The sequence below is a fragment of the Habropoda laboriosa genome, unplaced genomic scaffold (assembly GCF_001263275.1).
Source record: "Habropoda laboriosa isolate 0110345459 unplaced genomic scaffold, ASM126327v1 scaffold136, whole genome shotgun sequence".
Taxonomy (NCBI): Eukaryota; Metazoa; Arthropoda; class Insecta; order Hymenoptera; family Apidae; genus Habropoda; species Habropoda laboriosa.
The window spans coordinates 101474-126927 of NW_017100245.1; the positions used below are offsets into that span (position 1 = coordinate 101474).

Below are 25454 nucleotides of genomic sequence, written 5' to 3' on the forward strand. Positions count from 1 at the left end.
GAAGAAGCGATCTTTGTACGTCTAAAGTGGAGTCCGAGCAGTCCCAAGCGTGGCCGTCCGAGTGTTAATCAGTGTCGCCGCTCGATGCTTTATCCCTTTGCGGTTCGAATAGTCCAGTTAGTCTGCATTCATTCGACCTCTGTCGGGCAATACCGTGTAGTTTGCGTTTATTTCAATATTTCAGTGTAATATCAATTAGGGTAATTTCGGGAGAGATGGGCCGGCGGGAGAGACGGACCAGGCAAGTGTTTCCTACATTATCCGCCAGATATGGAACAAAAAACACTGAGAGCCACGCTCAATCGCTTTCCGTAAAACAAATGTAAAACAAAAGAATACTGACGCGTTCCACATTTGGCGGATAATGTAGGAAATACTTGCTTGGTCCATCTCTCCCTAATTACCCTATGCAATATTAAGTTTCACTATAATGTAAGACGATAAATATGCAAGCGCTTAAAGAGACGGCTAAAATAACGGGGTAGTTCATCCGCTGGTAACTATTGGTAAAATTGTGTCCGTCGCTGCCCTTTCCCCCGTTTTTATATATTTCGTCGGCCGTTGGGACCGTGCAAGCCTTGGGGTGGGGGGTGCAGCCTGCACTCATCCTTGTTTAAGGCCCTCTGCGGCTTGGGTCTCGTGGTTGTCGCATAGGCGCGTCGAGATTTTAAAAAAGTGATCTATTATCGTTTATAATTTATAATTTATCATTGTATGATATCCGAAGGCAAGAATTCCTATGTCGAGTCTGACTCGATGTAGGATCGCAAAGGGTTAATTTACGCCCTCGCTATATCGCTTCCATCAACGATACACCTATCTTATTCCACCCCTTCTTCAAACCACCTGGTACATTCGTTTGCTTCTTTCTTTGTTTCTTGTTTAATAATTCCAAGATATTTCATATGCTTTTCAGGATGGCAGCATTCCCTTGAAATTGCACTTGACTGTACAAGAACAGTACATGAAACCGATAGAACCAACGAAGTCACTGGAGACTGAAGACATTCCAACCATGCGGGAATTTCCTAAAGCGATGAAAAGGCTGCTAACAAATTGGCTACTAACGTTTAACAATCTAGGCGGCGTATTTTACGTGTTAGGTGCATCGGCTTACATAACATTTTTGGCGAAATATCTCGAGGTACAGTACAGCACCTCTGCTGCTGGTGGCACGGTAATTGCAGGTGTGTCATTTGTAAAAATCCTAGTCTCACTGAAGCAATTAATCCGAAATCATTGTTCTACATATTATTGATTCTAAATCGTTGCAAATTTTTCTATTTCAAGGTCCGCTATCGCTCGTTGGTATGGTACTCGGGTTTTTGCTTTCTGGATTAATTATTTGCAAGTTTCAACCTGGTCCCAGGCCGCTGTTAGCATGGAATGTTTTTGTCGGTCTCTGTTTCGTCGCTGGTCAAATACTCTTCATTTTTCTCGGTTGCACCGATGTCAGCATCCAAGGTCTCGACTTAGAAACAATGCAGTGAGTACATGTTTCCTGCTTATCGAGGGTTGTTTTTAAACACTCAGAGATTGTATATCACTGTTCATTGCTAGATTAGTGTAGCTTCGCGTGTAGTTCCATTTATACTGAAGAAAACCAGCAGTGTACAGTTTTGTCAGCTCGTTATTAACCCTCGTACGACGAATGCAGGGTCATTTTGACTCAACAGCGATAAAGTCAGGCGGCCCAGATTATGTTTGATACAGGAAATACACCTATTTCACTTATCAAATGTAAATAAACAAGAAAAATTTTAAAAATATTTAGTTGAAAGTATACACGTTTATACACAATTCCTTCTTGAAACCCGTGTGCAATAGAAATTTTGCGACCGCCTAAAACCATTCGCCTTCCGAGGGTTAAATACAGTGGATGATCAAATTATTAGAGCTACCTACAAAAAATTGACGGTTGTACATTAAAAGGGTTAATTTTTAGACGAAAGTCGAGTTACACTGAATTCTTATTATTTTTTTTTTACGAAACATCGATGTTTGTAAATTGCAAATATTCACTTGGCAACACTTTAGGCAGCATTATCTGTCATATGGATGCTTTGTATCAGAACTGCAAAGTAACGTACTGATTATCAGTTTATTATTCAGTTGTATAATTCCTTTTTGATAACTATGAAAACGTATTGCGATCAACTTCTTGTTTCGTCGATTTATAGAAATAATATACTTGTAAAGCACGTCAGAAGAAACGTTCCTTTGCATTACTACCTTCTTGACAACGTAAAGTACCATTTCTCCTAACATAAGATGCGGAGCGCACTCCACAGGATTTAATGTGACTTTTATGTATTAGACAAAATTTATAGATGTCTTGAAATTACGTCAGAAATGTTTAATACGTTCGTTCTATTATTAAACAGAAGAAATTTATTTCAGGTGTCAAGGTGTAAGGCCATTCAGCCTACATAAATTATAAAAGTAGCTTTCTTCTAGGAATAACTAGAGCTAAATGTTTCAAACTTTTTTGAATAGTACATTCTCATTTAAAATTTGGAGTATCTGAAGAAGTGAAATGTAAGGGTTGAAAAATTTCAAGAAAACAAGTTAACGAAATGTTAACTTGTAACTTTGGAAATATTTGAAGATTCAAATTTGTCGAAGCGTGAACTTACACCTAGCATGATTAATTGTGATAGACGTACTAGAGAGGAGTAATTTCTCAATTTCTCGAATAAATAACGAATACCGTAAGATTGTTGTTTAACGACAACACAAGTAAATTGAACCAATTAATTTACGTTGCAGAATGAACCTGACGTACAATTGTAACACCGGTTGCAATTGTAACGGCGTGAAATACTCTCCGGTCTGTCACTTGGCGTCGAGGACGACTTTTTTCTCCGCCTGTCACGCAGGTTGTCAGACGATAATCAGCGACAAAGAATTCGGGAACTGTAGTTGCCTTCCGTTGCCAGGCTCGTCGAATTTCGAGAATCATTCCAGTTACAGCGAGTTGCTAACGGAGGATCAACTGATCTACATGGACGGTCCGTCCGAAATGCTGAATTTCGACAAAGTCAGAGCCGGTCCCTGCGTGAACGACTGCAGTCATCCTTATCTTCTGTTCACGGTTCTCACCTGCATCATACAAACGTTAGCGTGTTCCGGAAAAATTGGTAACGTCCTGGTAAATTATCGCAGCGTCGACAAGAAGGATAAAAGCTTCGCGCAAGGTATTACCTTGATGACCATTTCCTTATTTGCCTTAATACCGGGTCCAATTATTTACGGAGCTATTATTGACTCAACTTGCTTGATTTGGGAGGAGTCCTGTGGAACCAGAGGGAACTGCTGGTTCCATCACGGAAGAAACTTCCGATATTTAGTTAATATTACGTCGGCAGGTAAGTTTTCGTTGGTAATTTGCAAATAACATTTAGTATAGGAAAGATTAGGATATTAATTCTTTCACGTCTAACGTCGACTTTAGTCTCCGTTCGTGAAATTATTTATGGCTAGGAATGTTGACGTGGAAATTGTTGAGAATATTGGAATTTTATTCAATTCTGAAAATTATCGAAGTATGTACTACTTAAGGGGGTCTTCTAGTGTGGCGGTTTCAAAAAATCGCTTCTTATTTTTTTGCATACATCGAAAGTACAACTCTTTAAGAATGTACCCCTGAAGTTTTATAGTTGTATTCAATAAAATAACGAAGTTGTAGCTCGTTTAGTGTGACACATCAAGGGAGAATCTAAATTGCACTCGAAACTTCAATCGCGTTTTTCTCGGAACCATGCTTTTCGAAATGGTGTCCACGATATCTCAAGATCGACATCACCAATTAAGGCCAACCACAATTGTCTCAAAATATTTCTTTTTTTTTTAATTTTGACAGCCCCATAAACTCAGTTTCTAAGTGACGTTATTTTTTAAATTTACAATATCCTTCTTTCATTCTGGCACCGGCTATAACCAAGGACATACAAATAAGAAATCCTTTTGAACTTTTTGTTTTAGACAATCAGAAACCGTCCAATAGTGGACACCGTTTGGGCGCCGCTTTTTTTCAAGAGCAGCTTCAAAGCGGTCCACTTGAGTTAATTTTAATCTTTTTGCTTTCAAAAAAATTGCAAGTGTAATCGAAATGTTATTAAGTATGCAGAAAGAAACAGGGTTGCAGTAACTTTCATAAGTTCCTCATAAAAAAATTCTGAAATAACGCAAAGAAAACGCTTCGTTACACTAGAAGACCCCCTTAATTCGACGTGGCTATTCTGTTATTTCATTATTAGTTATTTCCATTCATGTCGGTATATACTTGTATATACTAGCGATCTAAATAATGCATTTACGAGCATTAATTAACGAAGTGAAACAATAGCCAAATCGTATTCATTGGTACACTGCACCAGCAAGATTCCGAAGTAGATTCTCTCGAAAGCAAACTTTAGCACGAAAAAATTCTGTTGTCCATTTTTCACGCACTTTCTCACAAAGAGTTACACTTTACCTGCTGCACATACAAACCGTTTGTATTGTTGTGCGTGTTTATCGTATACAACGTGTCCCGCGCAATTGAATGGAGCTATATTTTCAAACCGATTAGAGACAGAAGAATATGTCACAAGGCTAACAATAAGCGAAATGGAATTGGACGCTGAAAATCTCTATATTATTTTTATGCATATTAAAAGTGCTGCACTATACTTTTGGGTATACTATTCAATGCAACTGTTCATTCTCTGCAAGGAAATATTAATGTGCTTCGGTATGTCCTGAAGTTTTGATATAAATAACATGCACCAGAGCGATCTTAACATTGCAATAACTTGGGAACTCGCAACTAGGGTATTGGTACCTTCGTAGATTCTTTATAGAGGGCGAAAAACTGCGTCGAATAGTGCAAAAAAAAAATGGCACAATCACAAAAATACACAAAAATAATGCAAGTACGTAGAACATTTAAACGCATTTAATTTAATTTCGTGGCATCTTTTTCTCTTTTCAATCATTTTAAAGGTGCAATTTCACCCAGTTATGGGACACCCCGTATAATAACGTATGACTGTTTTTTATTATTGCAAATATTGCTGGAAGTGACTTTTTATCGTGGAATGCCCTCCGCTCTTTTATATTTCTGCAAATATAGTTGACGAATCTTTATCATCAATTCAGATGATACATTTTGGGCTTACTTTTTCATATACTTTTCGTATTACCAGTATGTCGGAAATTTTTAATTTCACATCTTTCAAGGCTTTCGCAATGCAAAAGATATAATTTTTGGGTATTGAAGTTAGATTCGTCTGTGTCTCTACCTTCAAGACTATTAATTACAAGCCGTAATTTATTCGTTGATCAACTAAAAGAGAAAACAGCAGAATTCTAAGTAATTTTAGCACAGTAGTCACTATTTTTGTTACCGTTGTCAAAATACTGCGACAATTCTTTAATCCTTTTCTGAAAGAACACTTGTGTTTATTTCACTAACATTTTCGTCACTTCAAATCTTCATTGCTCTGTCTCTTTCAACCACCTTATAACCGATAGTGCATATTCCAAATTACCAGTATCTCGATTTAGTTACTGCGACATTAACGATATTTTGCCTGTGTAAACAAGATATCACGTAAGAAATACTTTCAAGTTGTTGCAAGTTTTCCGAGTTTTTGCTTCTATTCTGAAATTGATTTCAATATCCTTTCATTTGCTGTTCAACCGAAGAAAGTGGACGCGTAATTAAACGGCAATCCTGATGTGTCCGTTAGTCTCACACGCTTGCATCCCTGACGAAATTACAACGCTTGTGAACTCGTGATGCACTGACATAAAAAGCGCTAGTTAGGATAGAAATAATTTCCCGAGAGAAAGACATTTATGAAAGCATTATAAAACACCGAGTTCGCCATTATCTATTGCAAGATCATGTAAATACAATACTAGAGACGAGATGGTGACAGATAGATAACAAGGAAGTTTAACACTTATCTTATCTAGCCTCGATGGATTCTTTTAAAATATAGCTTCGCGGTCTAAATTACAATATAAACAGTGATGTAACGATTCATCTCTAATCCGAATGTAAACTTCGTACATTAGTAGCATATACCACATATATTTGTAATGAAATGTATTTGGTGAATACTTCTGCCGAACAGGCAGGTTTCAATTCATGTCAGATTGTTCGAAGCATATGTTCTTATTTAAACGCATTATTTTACGAATCTCCGCTTTGCCGTATTTAGTTCTCAGAAATGTTACTATTAACATACTTTGCTACCGTTCTTTGTGCAGGATTCTCGATAATAGGAGTGTTGTTCGATGCAGCGGTTTGTTATCTCGGAAAGGATTTGGATCTTTACGGCGCCCAGGAAACCGACAGACGCCGTGAATTTATCAAAGATGATCCCGCGCCGCCAATCACCGATGGCGAGAAGAAAAAAGAAATGAACGGAAATGTGAATTAAGGTCGAAATTAACCGGAACCGTATAAATTTAGGTGTTTCACAATACAAACGAACCGAGGTTTTATCAATTGTTGCGTAAATTCAGAAAATTTCCAATTTCAATTGAGCATTGGCGACGAAAATTGTTTTCGAAAATCGAGTCGCGTGTGAACAACGTTTATGCTAGCTAGTTGACTAAATCAATCACAAGCTAAAGTTCAAAGCATTTAAAAGATGATATACCCAGACTGCTAAACTATTTGCACGATTGTACAGCATTATTCGTATCTATTTGTAAATAAAGTATCAATTTTTGTTAAATGTCTTTATATCGTTTTCTCTGGTGCGAGTATTCCATAGAATTAAACGCCACGAATCTGATTTTCAAGGAACGCCACGCTATCCCTGTTGAATCTACGATTGATCGAACTGAATACAAAGAAGCATGACGTCGAGCACAGTTTTCTTCTGTAACAGCGAGGGTAAATTTGCCTAATACGAGACAGTTTATCTTCGTTACAGAACGCTCGAATGTCGTAGCGATGCTGTTTCGTTTCGCAATTAATCGTGTTAATTATCAAATTTTATTAAAATCAATTAAGCGTCTTGGGCAAGCATATTTGTGAAATGCGTTGCAGGAAGATTCTGAAGTGGCTCGATTAAATTACATCATTTTCGTAAATACTGTTGTATAGTACATGGAATGGAGTTTAAGGCTCACTGGTTGTGTATCATTAAAGAATGAAGACTTAACCTCGAAGCTATTTAATAATCATCATGCCATCGTTTCCGAATATGAGACCCTCGGAAGAGACCCTCATATTAGGTACCAATTTTGCTTTAGTGTATAAAGTGTTACCGGTGGGCCCACGAAGACTGCGGTGCTGAAGAAATGGATTTTACATGCGCAATGTGTGAAAAAAGGCAGAAAAAATGATTTTCAGGGACAAAGAAACCGGGTCTAATTTGTATAATTGTAGTTTTTATTTTATTATGAAGGAACCGAATTTTTTTACCGTACTTTCCAGTACGTAACAGAAGAATACATATCTCACTTTCAAAACGTGTACCGAATTTTACTGAAAGTGTCCTTAGTCGATAGTTATGACATTTTCAAGACACGAATCTCACATTAGGCAACTTTACCCTATCTGTTTAGTCAAATTTATTAAAACCCAGGCAACGTTTAACAGTATAATATATTTCATCGTATTACTTAGAAATTACCGCGAATCGCAGAAAAACTCTAATTTCTCGTACATATACGTAAGCTCAAAAGTAGCTTTAAATTCGGAGATCGAAGACGTCATTTTAAAAACAAGGGTATATCAATGTTGGAAGTAAATTTTCAGCCATAATCTACGGTTAATCGTGAAAAGCACAATTGAATGTGAATTAATCGAGCGGCGACGAATAAATTCTAGCCCATCAACGAGAGGCAGAAGAGGAAAACTAGAAATCGATCCGGTGTGTTAGAGATTTCGTTACGCGATAAATGAAGATCGTCTCCCTCCGGAGAATCAAATAGCCCAGGGACGGTTTGGTTAAATCCGCCGCAAATAGGACGTAATGCCCCGAGAGAAGAAAGGGGTTTCGGCCGGGTGTACGGTGAACGAGGAAGAAAGTATACTTAAATCGGCCGATCGACGGTTTCGGCTGATTCGCCGGCCCAGAGAAGGAGAAAGAGAGAATCGAGAAGGGGGTAAAGTCTTAAGGCTTGTTTTCAGGCTTCCATCCCGAATTCTGGGGTCGACGCTGGGTGCAGAGAGTTCCACCAGTTAAGGGATTACAAACCCGCGAGCCCGAAAGTAAAAAGGAAGTTTTTGTTTGAGAGCCTTTTAATTTTTAAGCCCAGGCAGACCGAGCCAGAAGAACCGGCTGCGTAATGAATTCCACGACGTCCCCGTGACGTCAAGACGTCTCTATCGATCGCGTCTTTAGGCACGCTACTGGAGGATGCGCTTTGGTATTACCGAAGGATTAAGTGCCCTGCCTCTTATTCCTTCGTAAATAAAGAAAAATCATGGCTATGATCGTCGTCGGTCCTCCAGGCTTCCCAGGATCAACTCGCTTTTCAACCATGTCTACCGAATCGGATACCTCCTCGTTCCAAGGATTTCTCTCCTTTCTCCGGGCACCGTCAAGCATCACGATTACCGATCGCGTCCTTGTCGAAGCTGGAGAACGGGTCCGCAGAAATGTCGAAACTTTGTCAAAAATGAAATTCCGAAATTTGTTCAAAAATGCTAATCTTATTCACAGAATACCAATTTCAGCAATCCAATACTCCTTCCTTCTGTTTATTTTCTTTCCTTTTTTCAAATGCTTTCCAATTTTCAAGAATCCTTTTCACGCTTTAACGTGTTATTAAGCAACTTTTCGAAAAATATGAAGTTACTTAAAGCGTAACATCGGACAGTTCCTTACGGAAAGAAGAGAGCCGAGCGTAATTGAAATTGCGAATACTTAATGTCGTTAACTCGTTCGAACATTTACAGTGCGCCTATAATCGCGACTACTCGAAGACAATTCGAAACTAAGCTCGCGAGTGCAAAGTCGATAAAACAATTATACAGTGCCTGGGTCTAGACGAAATGCGGACATTAGTTACGTTTCTCGATAGAACTGATACCAGCGTGAGCACGGTTGAAGATAAGACAATTGGCAGAAATTGGGCAGTTTTTGAATCGACGCCGACCATTCAAAAGGACGTGAAAGTACATATAAGTTTTGCCTCGTGTGTTGGAAAGTTTTGGCGTAGTGTGTACATGCTGCATTGTGCATGACCCTGACCCATCTTTCATATAGGCCTCATCAACGTCTTCTAAGTCGAGGTACAGTCTGATATAGACTAACGTCGACAATGCGCATCGGAAAAGGATAGACGTAGACGACGCGGCTGACCGGAAGCGACCAGTTTCAACTGTCTTCTTGCTTTTCCTCGCTCGCATTTCTCTCTGTCTCTCTGTGAATATAGACCAAAGTTTTTTTTTTTTTCATTTTTTATAAACAGCGATTTTTAAACAAACTCTACGATCTCGATCAAATTTCCTTCCGCATTGCAGTCGGATTTTTCGAATGCTGACAAGTATGACAAATATGATTGACAAACGATAATTGAAACGACGATTAAATTAAACTCATAATTGGGAATAACGGGTTAATTTTAAATTACGCGTTTCGAGTGATGGCGTGATAACATTACGCATAATATTCTTTGCGCGGAGAAGAGTGTCGGGTTGAAAGAGTATCAGCGCTTAAATTGCATACACGCAGAGTTGCATTCAGCATGAAATCAAGGACTGAATGTAACACAGCGTAAATAAAAAACGAAGAATGCGAATAAACGTGTATGCCGCCTTCCGAATTATTATGTAATACGCTCTAAATCGTTCGATCAATTCGTCTGATAATACTGTTTGCGAAACTGATGTCTACGTTGCTCACGTTAGTAGTTCACGCGTCACATGCCCCGAACGAATTTGCTTCCTGTTTGCATCGCGAATTATTCCTCGATAATTATCATCCGCAATGTCCGTTTGCAGAGTTGATTTAAAATTGCGACGATTTCAGTATCGACCAAAGAGTGTGACGAATCAAAAGGCTATTCGCCCTCGAGAAAAACGACGATTAGCATTAACTGTAGGTAATAATAATGATTCTAATGCAGCTCGTCCGGCCTTGATTCTTCTATTCTACGAATGCTGCGTAATTTAGCGACGCAAGTGGGTTGTAGCGTTCAGCGCGTCTAACGAAATTTGTCAATCTATTAGAACGACTCTCCAAGCCCTTGCTTCTCAATTTATCGGGACACCCGCACAATACGAACATTCTTATTGTGACGCGACCGCAATGCGCTTAATACAGTTTCCTTGCCCACGTCTCTTCTCTTCATCAGAAAACTTTCAACACCGCACACGTCCCGTGAAAATCAGTTGCAGTTACCTTTTCAATCGATCAACGTCCTGTATCTGGCAAGAAAACCTAGAACTAACAGGGAGAAGAGCAAAAGGGGTTGTAAAAAGACGAACTAAGAAACCTAAGCAGAAATCGTATTCTTGATTCGTTCTCCTTTACTTTCCACGATAAGAAGGAAACGTATTATCTACGAAGGCTGTCTTAAATTATGTCTATTATTTTGTTTGAAAAATCTTACAAGGAAGGAATTACTCTAGAAATGAATTACGTTTTTACGGCCATTTACATTTCGTAAACACATCGCCAGAAAGATCGTCGTAATTAAAAGTTTTCTGCGCGTGTATCAGGCGATTGTTTTATTTGTCTTCTCGATGAAACCGCGCTCGGTAGTTGTCTGATTCCAACTTTTTCACAAATTACGAGCGACTCGATGTAAACAGCAACGAACTGGTTCGTATATCAACATGGATTTTCAATCGTTCTCCTCGCCAACGAAAGTGTCCGACGAATTTCAAACAGGGTTAACGAATCTGACGAATTGGTGAGATGAAAGTAAAAAAATTCTAACGAGACAAAGCAACGCGCTTTCTATTTCACGTGTAGGCGTGTGCGTTTTTCATTAACAATCGATACTCGTCAAGAATGTTTCGCGTGATATTCGAGAAAATATAGTTAGCATAAATCATCCGTTTTTCTCAAAAGAACAGCGATTTATAAAATAACTTTATTCCGGGTATTCCGCTGTTTGACGAGATTGTTAGTTTATAAGGATAAATGAACGGAATAGAAGGGAAAGACGAGATCAGAACGTTTCGTTCGTTTAGTGACAAGTCGAGATTGTGTACTAATTTATTGCTGCCTTATCGTAGACGTAAATTTTCGTCAACAAACAAAATGTCTGGAATGTTTTTGCAAACACACGAACGTCATGAAGACAATGTTTCCTACAAGTCATGCCAAAATTGGCTAATAACGCCTTCATGACTTGTACGTTTCTCTCTGTACGAATGACATTGACGTCGGTATCACTTCCCAAGGTAATTAGAATATTCGATGGATTTCGTCGAGATAACATAATTAATCGAAAGAAAAATCACGCGGTTCCACATTCCCCTATTTGCCACTGAAGTTCTCCTGTTTCCATGACGAGTAGGCCACGCGCCAGGAAGATACGTTGCCATAAGCAGAGACACGTGCATTCTGAATTCGAGCACGGTTGGTAATATCGCTTAATTATCTCAGCGGTCGTGATAACAAGATTTTAATCGGTTTCACAATACCTTCCATTTTTCTCGCTTCAAGGTTACCGAAACTGTTTAAGTTAAATATTGGTGATTGCTTACTAAATAGAACGAAGTGAAGAATCGTTAATTTTTTTTAACGAGATTTACAAACCCGCGATATTCATTGCTAAATTTAAAATAAAATTTTCTAATCGCGAAATGTCATTATTTCGATATAAATGAAAAGAAACGGTTACTGTGTGAGATTTCTAAATTTAGAAACCTCCAAGCCATTTAAACGAGAAACGCGTTAATCCTATAATTAGAAAACTAATTACCGATAGTATTACAAGCTAGTCGGGATCGACGTTCGACGATTGTTTCTAAATTTAATAAAACCACGATAAACGTAACGTGCGAATTATCAAGGATGAGAAACTACTTTAGAAAAGTTGCACTTGTCAATTTCCACTTTATCTGAAATTTTGATAAACTTTTGCCAAAAATTTCTTTACCTCTGCAACAGAACTGTCTCTTTCTATTCCCTGTATTCTCTAACCGGTGTAAAAGATAAAAAAGGGCGTCGATGAAAGGCTGCGTATCCTGAGGTTGGTACACCGACGACAACATGGTCGCAAGCCGATCCATTCTTCGATGAAAAATTAAATTTCAGCAATTAACCAGCAGCTATTAGTGGTATAGCTGTTTGGTGTGTGCCATTAGCAATGCGCGGGTATAGACGGAAGAGTTTACCGGACGCGTTAGTGTGCGCGTATGTGTACATCACGTCGGCTCTATTAAATCATAATGGGTTCACAATGTGAGCTTCTGCTCCCGGAGGTTGATTAGAAACGAACATAGACACCATACCCAAAGCCGAGGCCTCGTCTATCTCTCGCTGGACGATCTATATCTTTCGACCCGGACCTACTTCGGAACACCTTTCCTGCGACAAAATTTCACGCTGCATCGAACGTTACAGCGGACACACGACATCGAAACTGCCATGCTTCAGTGTTACTGTTCATGAAATAATTGAAGCAAATTTCACTCGACGTAGCTTTATGTTACCGCAATTGTTAGAACACAGATGTTGTCGCTTTTCTTCGCTGGTCGTCTTCATCACGTCACGATTTTCCGATGGCTTCCTCCAATTGGTTTCGAGCATTTTTTACCAATTGCGTCGATGTGTTATCCTGCTCGTTATTAGAATGCTAATTTCGTCGGACGAAAAATGACAATTTGAACGCGACAGAACGGAGAGGAAGAGTTTACGGAGGAAAGTGACGTTTAATAAAATTTTGACGACGATAAAATGCTGTACCTTTATTTACCAAATGCGCATTTCAATCCATGCAAGCGGTGTCTTAAATAAGAAGCGCCACAGCTTAGAGTTAAATGTTTCTCAGAAGAATTATCGACGAAGGAAAAATTCACAGCTTTCTCAACTCACAACGACGAGCTCCTCCTCTCGCTTCTTTCTCTCGTGTAAGTTTTCCGTCTACGTCGAATCGTTAAACCTGAAGTAACCCCTTCATTAACTAGGCCGTATTATCGATACGACTCCGCAAATATAGATTATCAGAGGTGGATCTTTGAAAATGGAATCGAACAAGGACAAGTAGATTCTTCGGTTGTCGAAGGGACGAGAGAAATAGAAATAAACAAAGAAGGAAGACGCGCGCGCGCAACAGAGAGCATCGGATAGAAGAGACAGAGAGCGAGGAAATAGAGGGGGGAGGGGGGGAAGGAGACATGAAGTGATTGCAAGAGAGGTAGAAAATGTGCCCGCTTGATAACAGCAACGCGAACTGAAGTACCATAGATGCATCACAGTTCTCCGCGTCGTGATCCTCTGTCGTCCGATCGGTTCTTCGGGATCGAAAGTGGGGATCTACAGGAGCTACTGAACACGGTTTCATTTGTGTCGCTCTCAGAAGACGTTCTCAGTCGGGGAAGAATATCGTTCGTTTTCGGACACGATATTCCCATTTTTCGCGGGATCGTGTCGTAGTTGTTCCGTAGAAACGAACCCACGGCTCTCTATCATTCTAACATCAGGCCTACACTTTCAGTAACACTTCAAAATCGGGTCCAGCCAGTTCTCTGGAAAATCTTTCTTATTTTACGGTAGGTGCTATAAGATTTTTACAACGATGCCTCTAATCCCGTGGATTACCGCTTCATTTCCAAGCTTTTATCCCGTGTGTTTATTTTACTTACGGACACTGTGTACTTATGTACGGTTTATCAGTTGATAATGCAGCTTAGTTTCGAAATACTCGAACTTTCGCTCTGTGCCTCCGTTAATAATATCGGTTAATTTTTATAGACAATCACGAGTAATTGATTTACCATTGAAAATGTCGTTCAGTTCGAAAGATACACACTGTCGTACATGTTGCATTCAACGAATTCGTGTCTTCCGCGAGTCACTTGTTCCGGTTGTCTGTCAGACTTCACGACATTTCGCGCGAAACGTCAAAAAAACTGAGATTTCGTAGAGAATGCATTTGTTAAGGTTCGCGTGAGTCATCGGGGTGAAGAGAAAATTCGACAATTCTTATGCTGCTATTTGCACTTTCAGATAGAAGCAGATCGGTGTATCCCAAGCAAGAGATAAAATCGGATCGCTGCACGATCGACTTTAACCACGCGGTACTGAAACATGGAGAACACGTGACCGCGGAGGAGGAAAACGGAAGTCGAGCGAATATAGAAGGAGGCGCGACGGGGAGGGTGAACGAAAGGAAAAAAGCGATGCCAAGGGCCGCGAGAACGGCGGACGTCGATCGAAAACGTGCGATCAGCGATTGAGGTCAGCAAAGCGATCTCGAGGCTGCAGACTGGCGTTGCTTGCCGAATAGTCAACGCACTCTTTGGAACGTTGACGAAGATGAAGAATAACGCGGGCAACCACGAGAAGAACGGGCCCGAGAGCCTCAAGTTGTTGAGGGTACCGTCGACGCCGCCGACCACCCCAACTACACCAACCACACCAAGTTCCAGAGGTCTCGAGGACGTATTCAAGGAGCTACCTATCACCGATGAAACATCCTGCGGCATTTGGTGTATACGCAACCCAACCTTACAGAGATTCGCCAATAAAAAGGCATACGTGTTCCTCTACGGTGTGCTCGGATGTATATTTTCGGCGAGTTACGCGTACTTCAACGGTACCATCACCACTATCGAGAAGAGGTTTAAGATACCTTCAAAGACCACAGGTGAGAATCTACCAATGACAACTGTTTTCTTTTTTTCTTTTATACCTTGCATTGTGCAGTATGCAGAGAACACGCGAATACTGCGCGAGTGTTCAAGTCCACAGTTTAGATTTCCTTTTTTTTTTTTCTTCATTTCGTTCTACCTTGCATAATACGTTTCATTGTAACCGAGAGAATAAGTTTTCTTCGTTGTTTACTGTTCGTTTCATTCATTGGTATTTGATATATGTATGTATGTATACACACACAGCCTATTATCGTTACGCCGTTCTTCAAACATACCGATAAATGGAAATATTTCCGTTTTCATTAATTGATATCGCGTAAAGAATAAATCCATCAATTGTGAGATGTTATTAAAAACACGAGAATTATGTACTGTTCTATTTAATCAATATCAAATGTTTACATTTTATATCGCAAATCAATAAGAGACAAGCAAAAAGATTTAATTTCGTAAATCGAGGACATTAAACATGCACTTTTTTTTAGGTCTTATCACTGTAGGCAACGATATATCGCAACTGTTCGTGTCAGTGGTCCTGTCTTATTACGCAGGAAGGGGTCACAGGCCTCGATGGATTGCGTTCGGGATTTACACGGTACGTTTCAACGAAATAAGTTCATTTACGATCGTCAGAAAAGATTTTCTACGATTCTTATATTAGCCTCCCCGCCGCGTTCTCTCTCTCTCTCTCTTTCTCTCTCGCTCTCGCTCTCTCACTCTCTCATGGAGACCACAGAATGTAGAGAAAACAGTCAGCTGTCGGCACACGCCCCGAAGAATGAGCTAGGAGACGTCATAACCCACCGGTTGGTCAGTTCTTGATTAAATTAGGAAGCGTTGAAATCGTAGCTCTACGCTCATTCACGCCTCTTACCATCGTACTCTCGCCACCGTGTGCTTAGCTAAGCATTCCATTCTTAGATACATTCTTAGATCCATTCTTATTACGATTAACACCCGAGGAATTAGAAGACACAATTTTTTTTTATACTGAACGATATAAAATAGCGTGCTTGGAGTCCGATGCAATCTTAAAGTCTACAGTACAAGCTAAGCGAGAAGCAGTCACATTCTATTATGGAAAAACTTCAGACGTTACTTTTTTATCTGCACCTTTTTAACCAATTGTCGACACACTAATCTCCCTCGAGCACTCAATAAACGATTTTTAAACATTTTCTGATAATAAGGCAGGAGTTAGTCGTGCAGAAGAGTCAATTGTCACATTTTCGGTGTAAAAAGAAACGAATATAATTCGCTCACAAGTTAACTGACGATTAATTATTAATTTGAAGGAGTGTGGAAATGATATAAGTGTGCTTTTTTTCAAGATCCTGTTCAGCAGCTTCTGTTACATTCTCTTCGTCAAATTAATTACTCAGCATTTATCTTGTCTAAAACAGTTGAATACTCGGTGAATTATTGTCAGAGCAATCGTTCAGATAACATCAACGATAAACACTTTTTGTAGACAGTCGCGTACGATGATCGGTGCGATCTTGGATATAAAATGTTACAGAAATACATGGCATCTTCCAGACTGATTTTGTTTGATCACACAAATGTAAATACAAGAAAATGTATTCGTACTATCAAAGTAGTATGTTTTACGGTACACAACAGCAGCTACTAGAAACACGTAATATGGATGTAATTTCGAATCTTCTTTTTATTAGAATTTTATGCCACGACAAGTAATTCTTGTTCAAAGAAATGGCATTTAACGCATTCTGTACCGCGTCGTTCATACGTGAGCGACAATATACACTACCGGCCAAATGTTTGGAATCACTGTGCATTGCAAGTTGCACAAAAATTCCCCAAAAATGTTAGCATTTACAATAATTTTCCAACGAATTTTTTATTACTCAAATCAATCGAAATGGCATAAAGTGCTATTGATTTCTACCACATCAATTTCGAATCAATAAAGAATTACCAGCAGATTCAATATTAATATAAATTGACAGGTGATTCCAAACTTTCGGCCGGTAAAGTATGTGGATCACAAACAGAAATACATAGAAACAGTCACTTACCTTTTCAAAATGTATCAAATAAAATGAAAAATATAAAATTTGACACAAAGAAAAGGCAAAAAATGTTTGGTTTCTAATCAGAGAAAAACAAAATAGGAAACAGAGATGTGTTCGGTTTATATGAAAAATTAGCTTAAAATGCCCCGGTACAGAATGTGTTAATTACTTGCAGTACACAAAATTTTAATTCATCGACAATTTTTTATTGTATTCACATATTAATTATCGACCCTTTGTGCTCCTGCATCGAATTCTACTCCCGGTTGTGTAGAAAACCGTAATTTTTACATTAATACATCGCAAAATATGAAAATAATATGAAAAAGAAGCATGAAACGATTCTACGATAAAAATTTTAATATAATAAATGTCGATTAGTTGGAAAACGGAACAGCGTACATGACAATGTTATATTTCGTTTCTTTAGAGAACCGGGAACAATTAGGTTGGTCCATAACTTCCTGCAGTTTTTATTTCTCGTTGAATGAAACTCATAACATTTGCCTATCGGCTCTCGTTTCCTTCTTGTATGGTATCGTGAATTCTTTGGTTCCGTGCAAACAATGAAAGGTTCTTTGTTAAAAAATTATGGAGTGTCGGATTAGCAAAAATAAGCTTCTCCAATATATCTCACTTTACGAGTTTATTCGTGGTACTAAAGTTGCTGAAGCTGCCTATAACATTTATACCGTCTACGGAAAATGTTATGTTACTAACAGACGTAGGCAATTTTGTCATAAATGTTTAGTCACGTTCGACTATTTTAGTTCGATGAGGAGAGTTTGGAAGCTCTGCTTTGTAATGACAATCAACTGGTGAATTAGTCGAGAAGATGCCGTCGTGCCCCGCCATTTAAAGACAATGGGAAAAGTGTAAAAAGTTGGTTCATGGATTTCACATCATCTGAGCCAAGAGAGCAAGAATGAGGAAAAACCGCAGAAACTTATGGACCAACCTAATATTCTAATTAGTCGAATCAACTAAACTAATGTAATTAGTTGAAAAGAAAATTCTCTTCTCCGTAAAAGAGACAATAAAAGATTGATTTGTTTTATTCTTCAGGTAGTCCTCTTTTGCTGTTTAACGATGTTACCGCACTTCTTATACGGGCCAGGGGAAGATGCTCTTTTGCTCACGAAAGAACACGGAGCAAAGCCACAAACTGTAAATACGAGTGGTATACCTGACAAAAATCGAAAGTTCTTGTGCCTTGGGAAGGAAAGTCGGGAGAACGAATGCGACGATGCCGATGGAAATTTCGCGCCTCAAGTGTTGCTGTTTATAGCGCAACTAGTGTCAGGAGTCGGCGGTTCACTTTATTATACCCTGGGAGTATCCTATATGGACGACAATATACAAAAATCGAAGACACCGGCTTTAATCAGCTTCTCGTACTTCCTGAGAATGCTGGGACCAGCTATTGGTTACGGTCTAGCTTCGTTTGCCCTCAAGTTCTATATAAGTCCCACTTTGACGCCTACGATTACAACACAGGATCCAAGGTATGTATGTAAAATGTTGTCTCGTATTTGTGCGATTCCACGGACACGTATTATTATTTAGAAATAGTTGAACTAAGAACGCGTTAATTTCTCTGATCAGAGTGTATCGCTGTATATCTTCATCTAATAGAACTCGTCGAAACGAAATTGCTGAAGAACATTGAGATATTACTGGTACTGTTACCTATTATCTATCTTGTCGTTATAAAATCAGTAATTTCTTTTGAAATGAATAGGTGGCTAGGTGCCTGGTGGCTCGGTTGGATAATCCTGGCGTTCCTCCTTTTCTTCTTCGCAAGTGTGATTGCGCTTTTCCCGAAAACTCTGCCAAGAGCTGCGGCCCGCAAGGCTTTAGCGCTGGAACGAAACAAATCAGCAACCAGCATAAAAGGAAACGAGGAGACGGAATTGCCCGCTTCCATTTCAGACATGTTAAGGACGTTTAAACGACTTCTGACGAACACCACTTTAATGTGCAACAACTTAGCAACCGTTTTCTACTTTATGGGATACATGCCTTACTGGATCTTCATGCCGAAATATATCGAGACACAGTACAAACAATCCGCTTCCGTTTCCTCGTTAATTACCGGGACAGTAGGTTTGGTCTTCAGCGCCTTTGGAATTCTTCTTTCCGGCTTAGTTATTTCCAAGTACAAACCTAAAGCGAGATACTTGGCTGCGTGGAACGTGATGGTGGGCGCTATATCAGTTATGGGGATGATTTCCTACGCTTTCCTAGGCTGCTCTGCTAACGACAATCAGATCACCGTTCAGGCGAATGGTGCTTTGAAGACTGAGCTTCCATGCAATGAACAGTGTCACTGCGACTACGTTACTTATAATCCCGTCTGTTCGGAACACAATCAAACCTTCATTTCAGCTTGTCACGCCGGATGTCGCAACATGAAGGTTCGATATGTTATTTTATTCACCTCTTTTCACACTTTTATCAAACTTTTACAATTTTCTAGTTTCGTATTTGAAACTTAAAAGCTGACGGCTGGAGTTGTAATAACATTCAAACTATTTTCCAGAGATTTATTTAAAACGAATTCGCAAATTAGTATTAGCATTGAATTTCGGATTTTTTTTGCCCCTCGATCAATAAATAGGAAACCAAATGTTATTAAGAAAAATTAATTTTTCATGCAAAAATAGTTTATGTGGCAGTAATTTTACTCTCGCTATAATAAACCTTTATGTTTCTTTTATAAATACTTTCGTATAATTCATACGCAGGATGTTCCACAAAACGTAGTATACGCAGGCAGAGTGATACTTCAGGAAGAAAATATATCAGAAGAATAAAATTTTCTTGAACGAAACTTAGTTCTCGAGCAATTCGATTTTGAAAATTCGTAATAATGAATATGATTTTACATCTTTGATACTTTTATTAATATTGGTATTCGAGGATATCGATATTATAGTAAAATATCAATTAAATATCATACATTCGAATGGATTGAAAATTGATTTGTTCGAAAAATAAAATTTACACGAAGGAAAGTCTCCTTTTTAATTTCTTCCAAAGTAGAAATTAAGACGAAAAGCTTTTCTGAAATATTTTTCCATGAAAATTCTTTCCTTGCCTGAAGGTATTATATTTTGGGAGACACCCTGTGTAATAACGCCGCAAAGCTAAAAAGTGACAATTACTTTCAGATCCATGCAAATGGCAGTAAGATCTACACGGAATGCGGTTGTATCAAGTCGAAGTTTACACGTTCTTTACCATTTTTGTTTGTGAATAACGCGTCGATGGACACAACGGAAGTACCAGTTGGAAGCACCGTCCCTGACACGCCAGCAACATTAGGCACCGCGGTACCTGGTGCCTGCCCCGTCGACTGTATGCACAAGTTTTACATCTTTCTGGCCGTGGTCTGTCTGCTCAAGTTCAGCGGTGCCACTGGCAGGGCGTCAAATTTTTTGGTCTCTGTTCGATGCGTCGACGAGAAGGATAAAACAGTGGCTATGGGCTTCGGTTTAACTATTATGAGCTTATTTGCGTTCATACCCTCCCCTATTTTGTTTGGATCCATCTTGGGTAAGACATGTTCTTTAAAAAAAAAAATAAAAACTCTCGTTGTGCTGAAACGATAATGTCCCGACTAGAATTTCAGTTAGGCATGCCTAAAGACGAATGTGGGCCTAATGCGGAAACGATTAGGCATACCTAAATGCTGCAAGCCTAATCGTTACCGCATTAGGTCCTAATTCGGAAAGAACGATGCATGCCTAAGTTGGGCGTTCCTAACAGTTGCCATACGTGGCCCAAATTGGGGTGGCCGAGCGCACGATTAGGTTGGGCATTCCTAACAGTTGCCATACGTGGCCCAAATTGGGATGGCAGAGCGCACGCCTAAGTTGGGCATTCCTAACAGTTGCCATACGTGGCCCAAATGGAGGTGGCCGAGCGCACGCCTAAGTTAGGCGTTCCTAACAGTTGCCATACGTAGCCCAAATTGGGATGGCCGAGCGCAGGCCTAAGTTGGGCATTCCTAACAGTTGCCATACGTAGCCCAAATTGGGATGGCCGAGCGCAGGCCTAAGTTGGGCATTCCTAACAGTTGCCATACGTAGCCCAAATTGGGATGGCCGAGCGCAGGCCTAAGTTGGGCATTCCTAACAGTTGCCATACGTGGCTGAAATGGAGGCACACCTAAATTAGGTGGAGTGGGGCTCACAAACTTATATGCAGGAATATTTACAGACATCTCAGTGTCGGACGTACGTTTGCGTGAGAGCTTTCAACATACCGTGTCTTGATAAGGTATTCCTCATGAGATTTCATTAACGTCTCCCAATGACAGCCTAATAAAGCTATTATAACATGGGGCTAATGCGGTTAGCCTCATTGGATAGTCATTGGGAAATCCTAATGCGGCCCTATCGCGGCTTTCCCGATTAGGCGGTTGTGAATACTCCGCGTTCCATACTGCATGCGGGCCTAACAGGCAAATTAGGCTAGCCTAATGCGGACCTAATATCTGCCTAACTGAAATTTCTAGTCGGGGTATATGCTGTTTATAAAATTGCTCAAGCAGTTTATCGAATTGAATATTAGATTTTAACTATTCTGACACGAATCACGTATAATTTGCAATTATGAAAGACATTATGTAGCTGAGATGTCAAATTCAGATATCAGATCTAGAATGCTTGGTTTCAAATCTTCCATATTTATTACATACTTATTCCAAGATTTTTTTCCCATGAATTATCACTTATCTTCCGCAAGATTTATCGAACAAACGAATTTAATTTTTTATAATTTTTTCTACAGACAAAACCTGTCTCGTTTGGGGGAAAACATGTTCAGGCACAGGAAATTGTTGGCTGTACAACGGAGAAACGTTGAGATACCTATTAAACTTCACCGCGGCCAGTAAGTTATCCTTTCTCAATAATCTTCCTCCGTGACGGATGATTTTACCAACGTTACGGCTTCTTTTAGCTTTTGTAGCGATCGGTACGTTGTTCGACGTGGGTGTCTGGTATTTCGTGAAAGACGTAAAGATCTTCGACGAGGAGATCGAGCTGAAAGACATAGCCGAAGAGCCTGGAGAGACACTTTGAGAGCGAGTCGTTAACGATCGAGTCAGATCGCTTCGTTTCAAGGAGAGGTGGAGTAAGGGTTGAACGGCGTGGTCATTTGGTGAAGAGAGAGAAAAGAAAAAAAACGAAAGATGGACACGATGGAAGGAAAAGGGAAAGCCAACGAATAAAGACTTTACAAGTACCTTAAGCAACTTCCTAGATATTTAAAAGCTCGTAGTACCTCAGATAGAACTTACTGTTAACTATTTCGTTCGTGAAGCACAACATTCGAAGAAGAAAATGAATTGAATTTTTTACTACCCTCGTTTCATTACCATTATTTTCCCCCGATAATTTTTATCGCTTATGAGAAGCCTGAAATCCTTCTGCCCGATACAAGCTGTGTAAGGATAACTGTAAGAGGATTCGCATCAATTTCAGGAGCAATTCAAATCGGTCGTAAACACACGTTCTGTGTACAAAATATAATCTAAACGAAAGAATTTGTATCTACAGGTGAAAGGAAGTATTTTATACTTTATATTTAACAATATGGTGTAATGTATCATGTTTCTGTAAATTGACGAAGCGTCGCAACGTTCTCGAAATTATATTCATTGTCAGATGAAATTCTACTAAAATAAAATTATTACCTTTCGTTCGAAACAGAGATTAGTTTGCGTAATATAACGACAGATACAAAAGTACAGGCATTTTATCGAAATTACATCGCAATAATATCGAAGTAAGGTTGATTGCGAATAATTTGCTGTTTTATGTTTTAAACGATTGAAGGGAATGGAAATTAATAATAGCTTTATTACGAAAGTTAGGGAAGTGTCGTATAATGAAAAAACCTATCGGTGAATTGAAATTGATTGGACTTAATGTATTCGAAATTTTGTCGATACGTACGATCGTAGAACTTTCAAAAATAACATTTAATGCAGATCAGATGGTTGCAATTTTAAACAGAGACTTACTACTTTGCAATCCTTATTTTAGCAGTGTACATCTTCCAATGCAATAATTTTAACCTGAAAGATCTGCATTTGACATGACTCGAAATATCATCTGTAAAAATCCCTATTTTGTATGTGCGAAAAAAGTGTGTATCCCTTCTTTTCTCAATTTACAAATTAAAACGATAGATTTGAGAAAGTTACAGTTTTTGATTTAACAAGTTCGATCGATTGCTGCCTGAATAAATCCAAACCTGAGTGAATTTTAGAAAATTAAAAGGTAGTACGTTTCGGTAAATTTGTAATACGTAGAAAACAGAATAACAATTACATTAAACATCGTAATAATAATTCAGCACTCTTGTTTTCCACAAAAAAATTTTGCAATTAAATAATAACGTATAACAATTAAGATTAATGAAATTATTATGCTTTCATTGTTGCTAACATGACTTAATTATAAAATTCAACATCGTTAGATTTTAAATATGCTACGTTCTGGCCGAAAGGAAACGTGGCAAATTAAGTAAAGGGGAACACATTTAGTTTGTTGCATAATTTTCATATAAAAAATGAAATGCTTATTGAAATAATCATGTTTCTAAATAATATTCTTTATTGTGAAGTTTTCATATTAAAACTTTCAATTTGAGAGATACATATGTAAGTAAGAGAAACAAAAATTTACCACCAGTTCTTAAATGATTTTTTAATAATATTATTGGAATGTTAGGCTGCAAACAGAGTTTGTTCACAGGAAATTCAAAAAATAACGATTATATTTTAATAATAGCAGAAAAAAAAACAAATAAACAAAAGACCTTCTTACCTACATGGCCTTCTCCTTTTGCCTAGTCGTTACATTACTTCATTTTAATAACAATATAAGAAAAGGACACTTTCTTTGGTTTTTAATTAAGTTTGAAAATTTGAATTTTGATTAGTGTTTTAAATCAAATACTCCACTGTGCAGCGGTGGGGAACTGTAAGGGGTTGATCGGATGATCCAAGCTGGATGCGAACTTCTGGTGATGTGAGGGAAATAGGACGTGAGCATGAGTGATGAAGAGAAGGTTGTTGATTCCAGTTGGACAATCCAAGCTGGTGGTGGATTTCCTCCGGAAGAAATTATACTTCAAGGAGTGGATAGCTGACTACCTTTTCTAACACGTACATATATGTATGCGCGCGGTTTATGATCCGTATCTCAATCCGTGTATTTTTTAGTACACGGGTACTCGTGGACTATTTCACGTGTATATAAATACACGTGTATCTAAATGCACATGTATCTAAATACACATTGTAACGCCTAGACAAACTCTGCATTCTTCGTAATGCCCAGATGAATTTCGCATACCAATGAACGAATTCTTTACCAATGTATTATATAAAAATCAATCATGCTCTCAATAAAAGTCCCACTTCATTCTCAAACGTAACCAAGTGTAGATCATTACTATGCCTGATCTAATTACGATATTGAGTGCGAACGTTAATTACTTCGCTCTGTAATGATAATCCTTGAAATTAGTAAAGTTTACTCTTACTGGAGTTGCGATTCTTGAAATCAAAATAGAGTTTAACACCAACACCGGAGAACATTTTTTAATTTCAATTATTATTTTCTCACGTGCATCAATTTCTCCCGTCACAACGTGTATTAACGATATCCCTATTTTGCATATTTTTCCGCACATTATACTAGTAAATATATACAAATACTCTAAATCTTTTGTTAATTTCGCAACCCTTCAGATTTCTTGAATATTCACATATTAAAAATCACACGAATCGAAATACGGATACGTTAATACACGTGAAATAGGGACCTCTAGTTAGGATGGCAGTGAACCGCTGCCTGGTAACGACTCTATTTTTCTTTTCTTTTTTTTTTGCCAATGAGTAATGGGGTGTCCTGCTTCTAGTAGTGAGATACCACTTTACCAGAGAATCAGGGTAGTAGTAGTGGTATTATCAGCATAAGGTAGAGGCCCACATGAGATGGCTGTAGGAAAAAATTTCAAGAAAACCTACAGCAGAAGAGACCAGTATAAAATACAAGCATAAGTTTGTGGAGATGCCTGAACAGAGGGAAGTGAATAAGTGTTGGAGAAAGACAACGAGGGTTAAAAACGAGAAGGTAAGGTAACCATACGAGATGTAGTTCCGGTCGTAAGGATCAATTTGTCTAACGAGAGAGTTTGAACGATATGTGACCGAGTACCTGCACACAAGCTGTGAGATATAGTCGAGAATATGCTGGTTGTTTGCGTCCTCATGGAGAAAGCAGGATGTTAAAAAAAAGGCCAATTTTGGCATACGGCCGAAACGAAAAATTTTTTACAGCATGATTCTACGCATCCTAAGGAACGAAAAATGTAATTGTCATTTTTCCTGGAAATGATGGGAAAGTTATGAAAAATGCGGTTCAAGATAAGAGTATGACCATACTTATAACTTATATACCGTCTCCTTTTCTTCAGACGATGGTCTGTTCGTAAATTAACCACTTAGAAACTCATATTGAGTATTATTTACAAAAATTGTTGTGCATTAGTGTTTAATAAAAACCAAAAATAATGAAAAATAATTAATGACAAATTAATCGAAACAA

The 25454-nt window shown here is 38.7% G+C and overlaps 2 protein-coding genes across 2 annotated transcripts; both read left to right on the plus strand.

Moving 5' to 3' along the window:
- The first annotated feature begins 920 nt into the window (after positions 1-920).
- On the plus strand, positions 921-6472 carry LOC108572130 (solute carrier organic anion transporter family member 5A1-like). The gene is made up of 4 exons (XM_017934324.1): positions 921-1187; positions 1291-1486; positions 2770-3368; positions 6262-6472. The coding sequence occupies exons 1-4, from the start codon at positions 965-967 to the stop codon at positions 6432-6434; spliced, it is 1191 nt and encodes a 396-aa protein (XP_017789813.1). The 5' UTR covers positions 921-964; the 3' UTR covers positions 6435-6472.
- Positions 6473-13390: 6918 nt separating this feature from the next.
- On the plus strand, positions 13391-23434 carry LOC108572148 (solute carrier organic anion transporter family member 5A1). Its single transcript, XM_017934345.1, has 8 exons — positions 13391-13684; positions 14142-14781; positions 15274-15383; positions 17890-18329; positions 18566-19241; positions 19998-20382; positions 21622-21723; positions 21793-23434. Exons 2-8 carry the CDS (start codon positions 14451-14453, stop codon positions 21912-21914), a joined length of 2166 nt encoding a protein of 721 aa, XP_017789834.1. The 5' UTR covers positions 13391-13684; positions 14142-14450; the 3' UTR covers positions 21915-23434.
- Positions 23435-25454: the final 2020 nt, after the last annotated feature.

Coding starts and splice junctions, on each gene's coding strand:
- LOC108572130 (XM_017934324.1), top strand. CDS start 965: ATGAAACCGATAGAACCAACGAAGTCACTGGAGACTGAAGACATTCCA. Junction 1,487..2,769: donor CTCGACTTAGAAACAATGCA/GTGAGTACATGT, acceptor TTTACGTTGCAG/AATGAACCTGACGTACAATT. Junction 3,369..6,261: donor AGTTAATATTACGTCGGCAG/GTAAGTTTTCGT, acceptor TTCTTTGTGCAG/GATTCTCGATAATAGGAGTG.
- LOC108572148 (XM_017934345.1), top strand. CDS start 14,451: ATGAAGAATAACGCGGGCAACCACGAGAAGAACGGGCCCGAGAGCCTC. Junction 15,384..17,889: donor TTGCGTTCGGGATTTACACG/GTACGTTTCAAC, acceptor TTTATTCTTCAG/GTAGTCCTCTTTTGCTGTTT. Junction 20,383..21,621: donor TTTGTTTGGATCCATCTTGG/GTAAGACATGTT, acceptor TTTTTTCTACAG/ACAAAACCTGTCTCGTTTGG.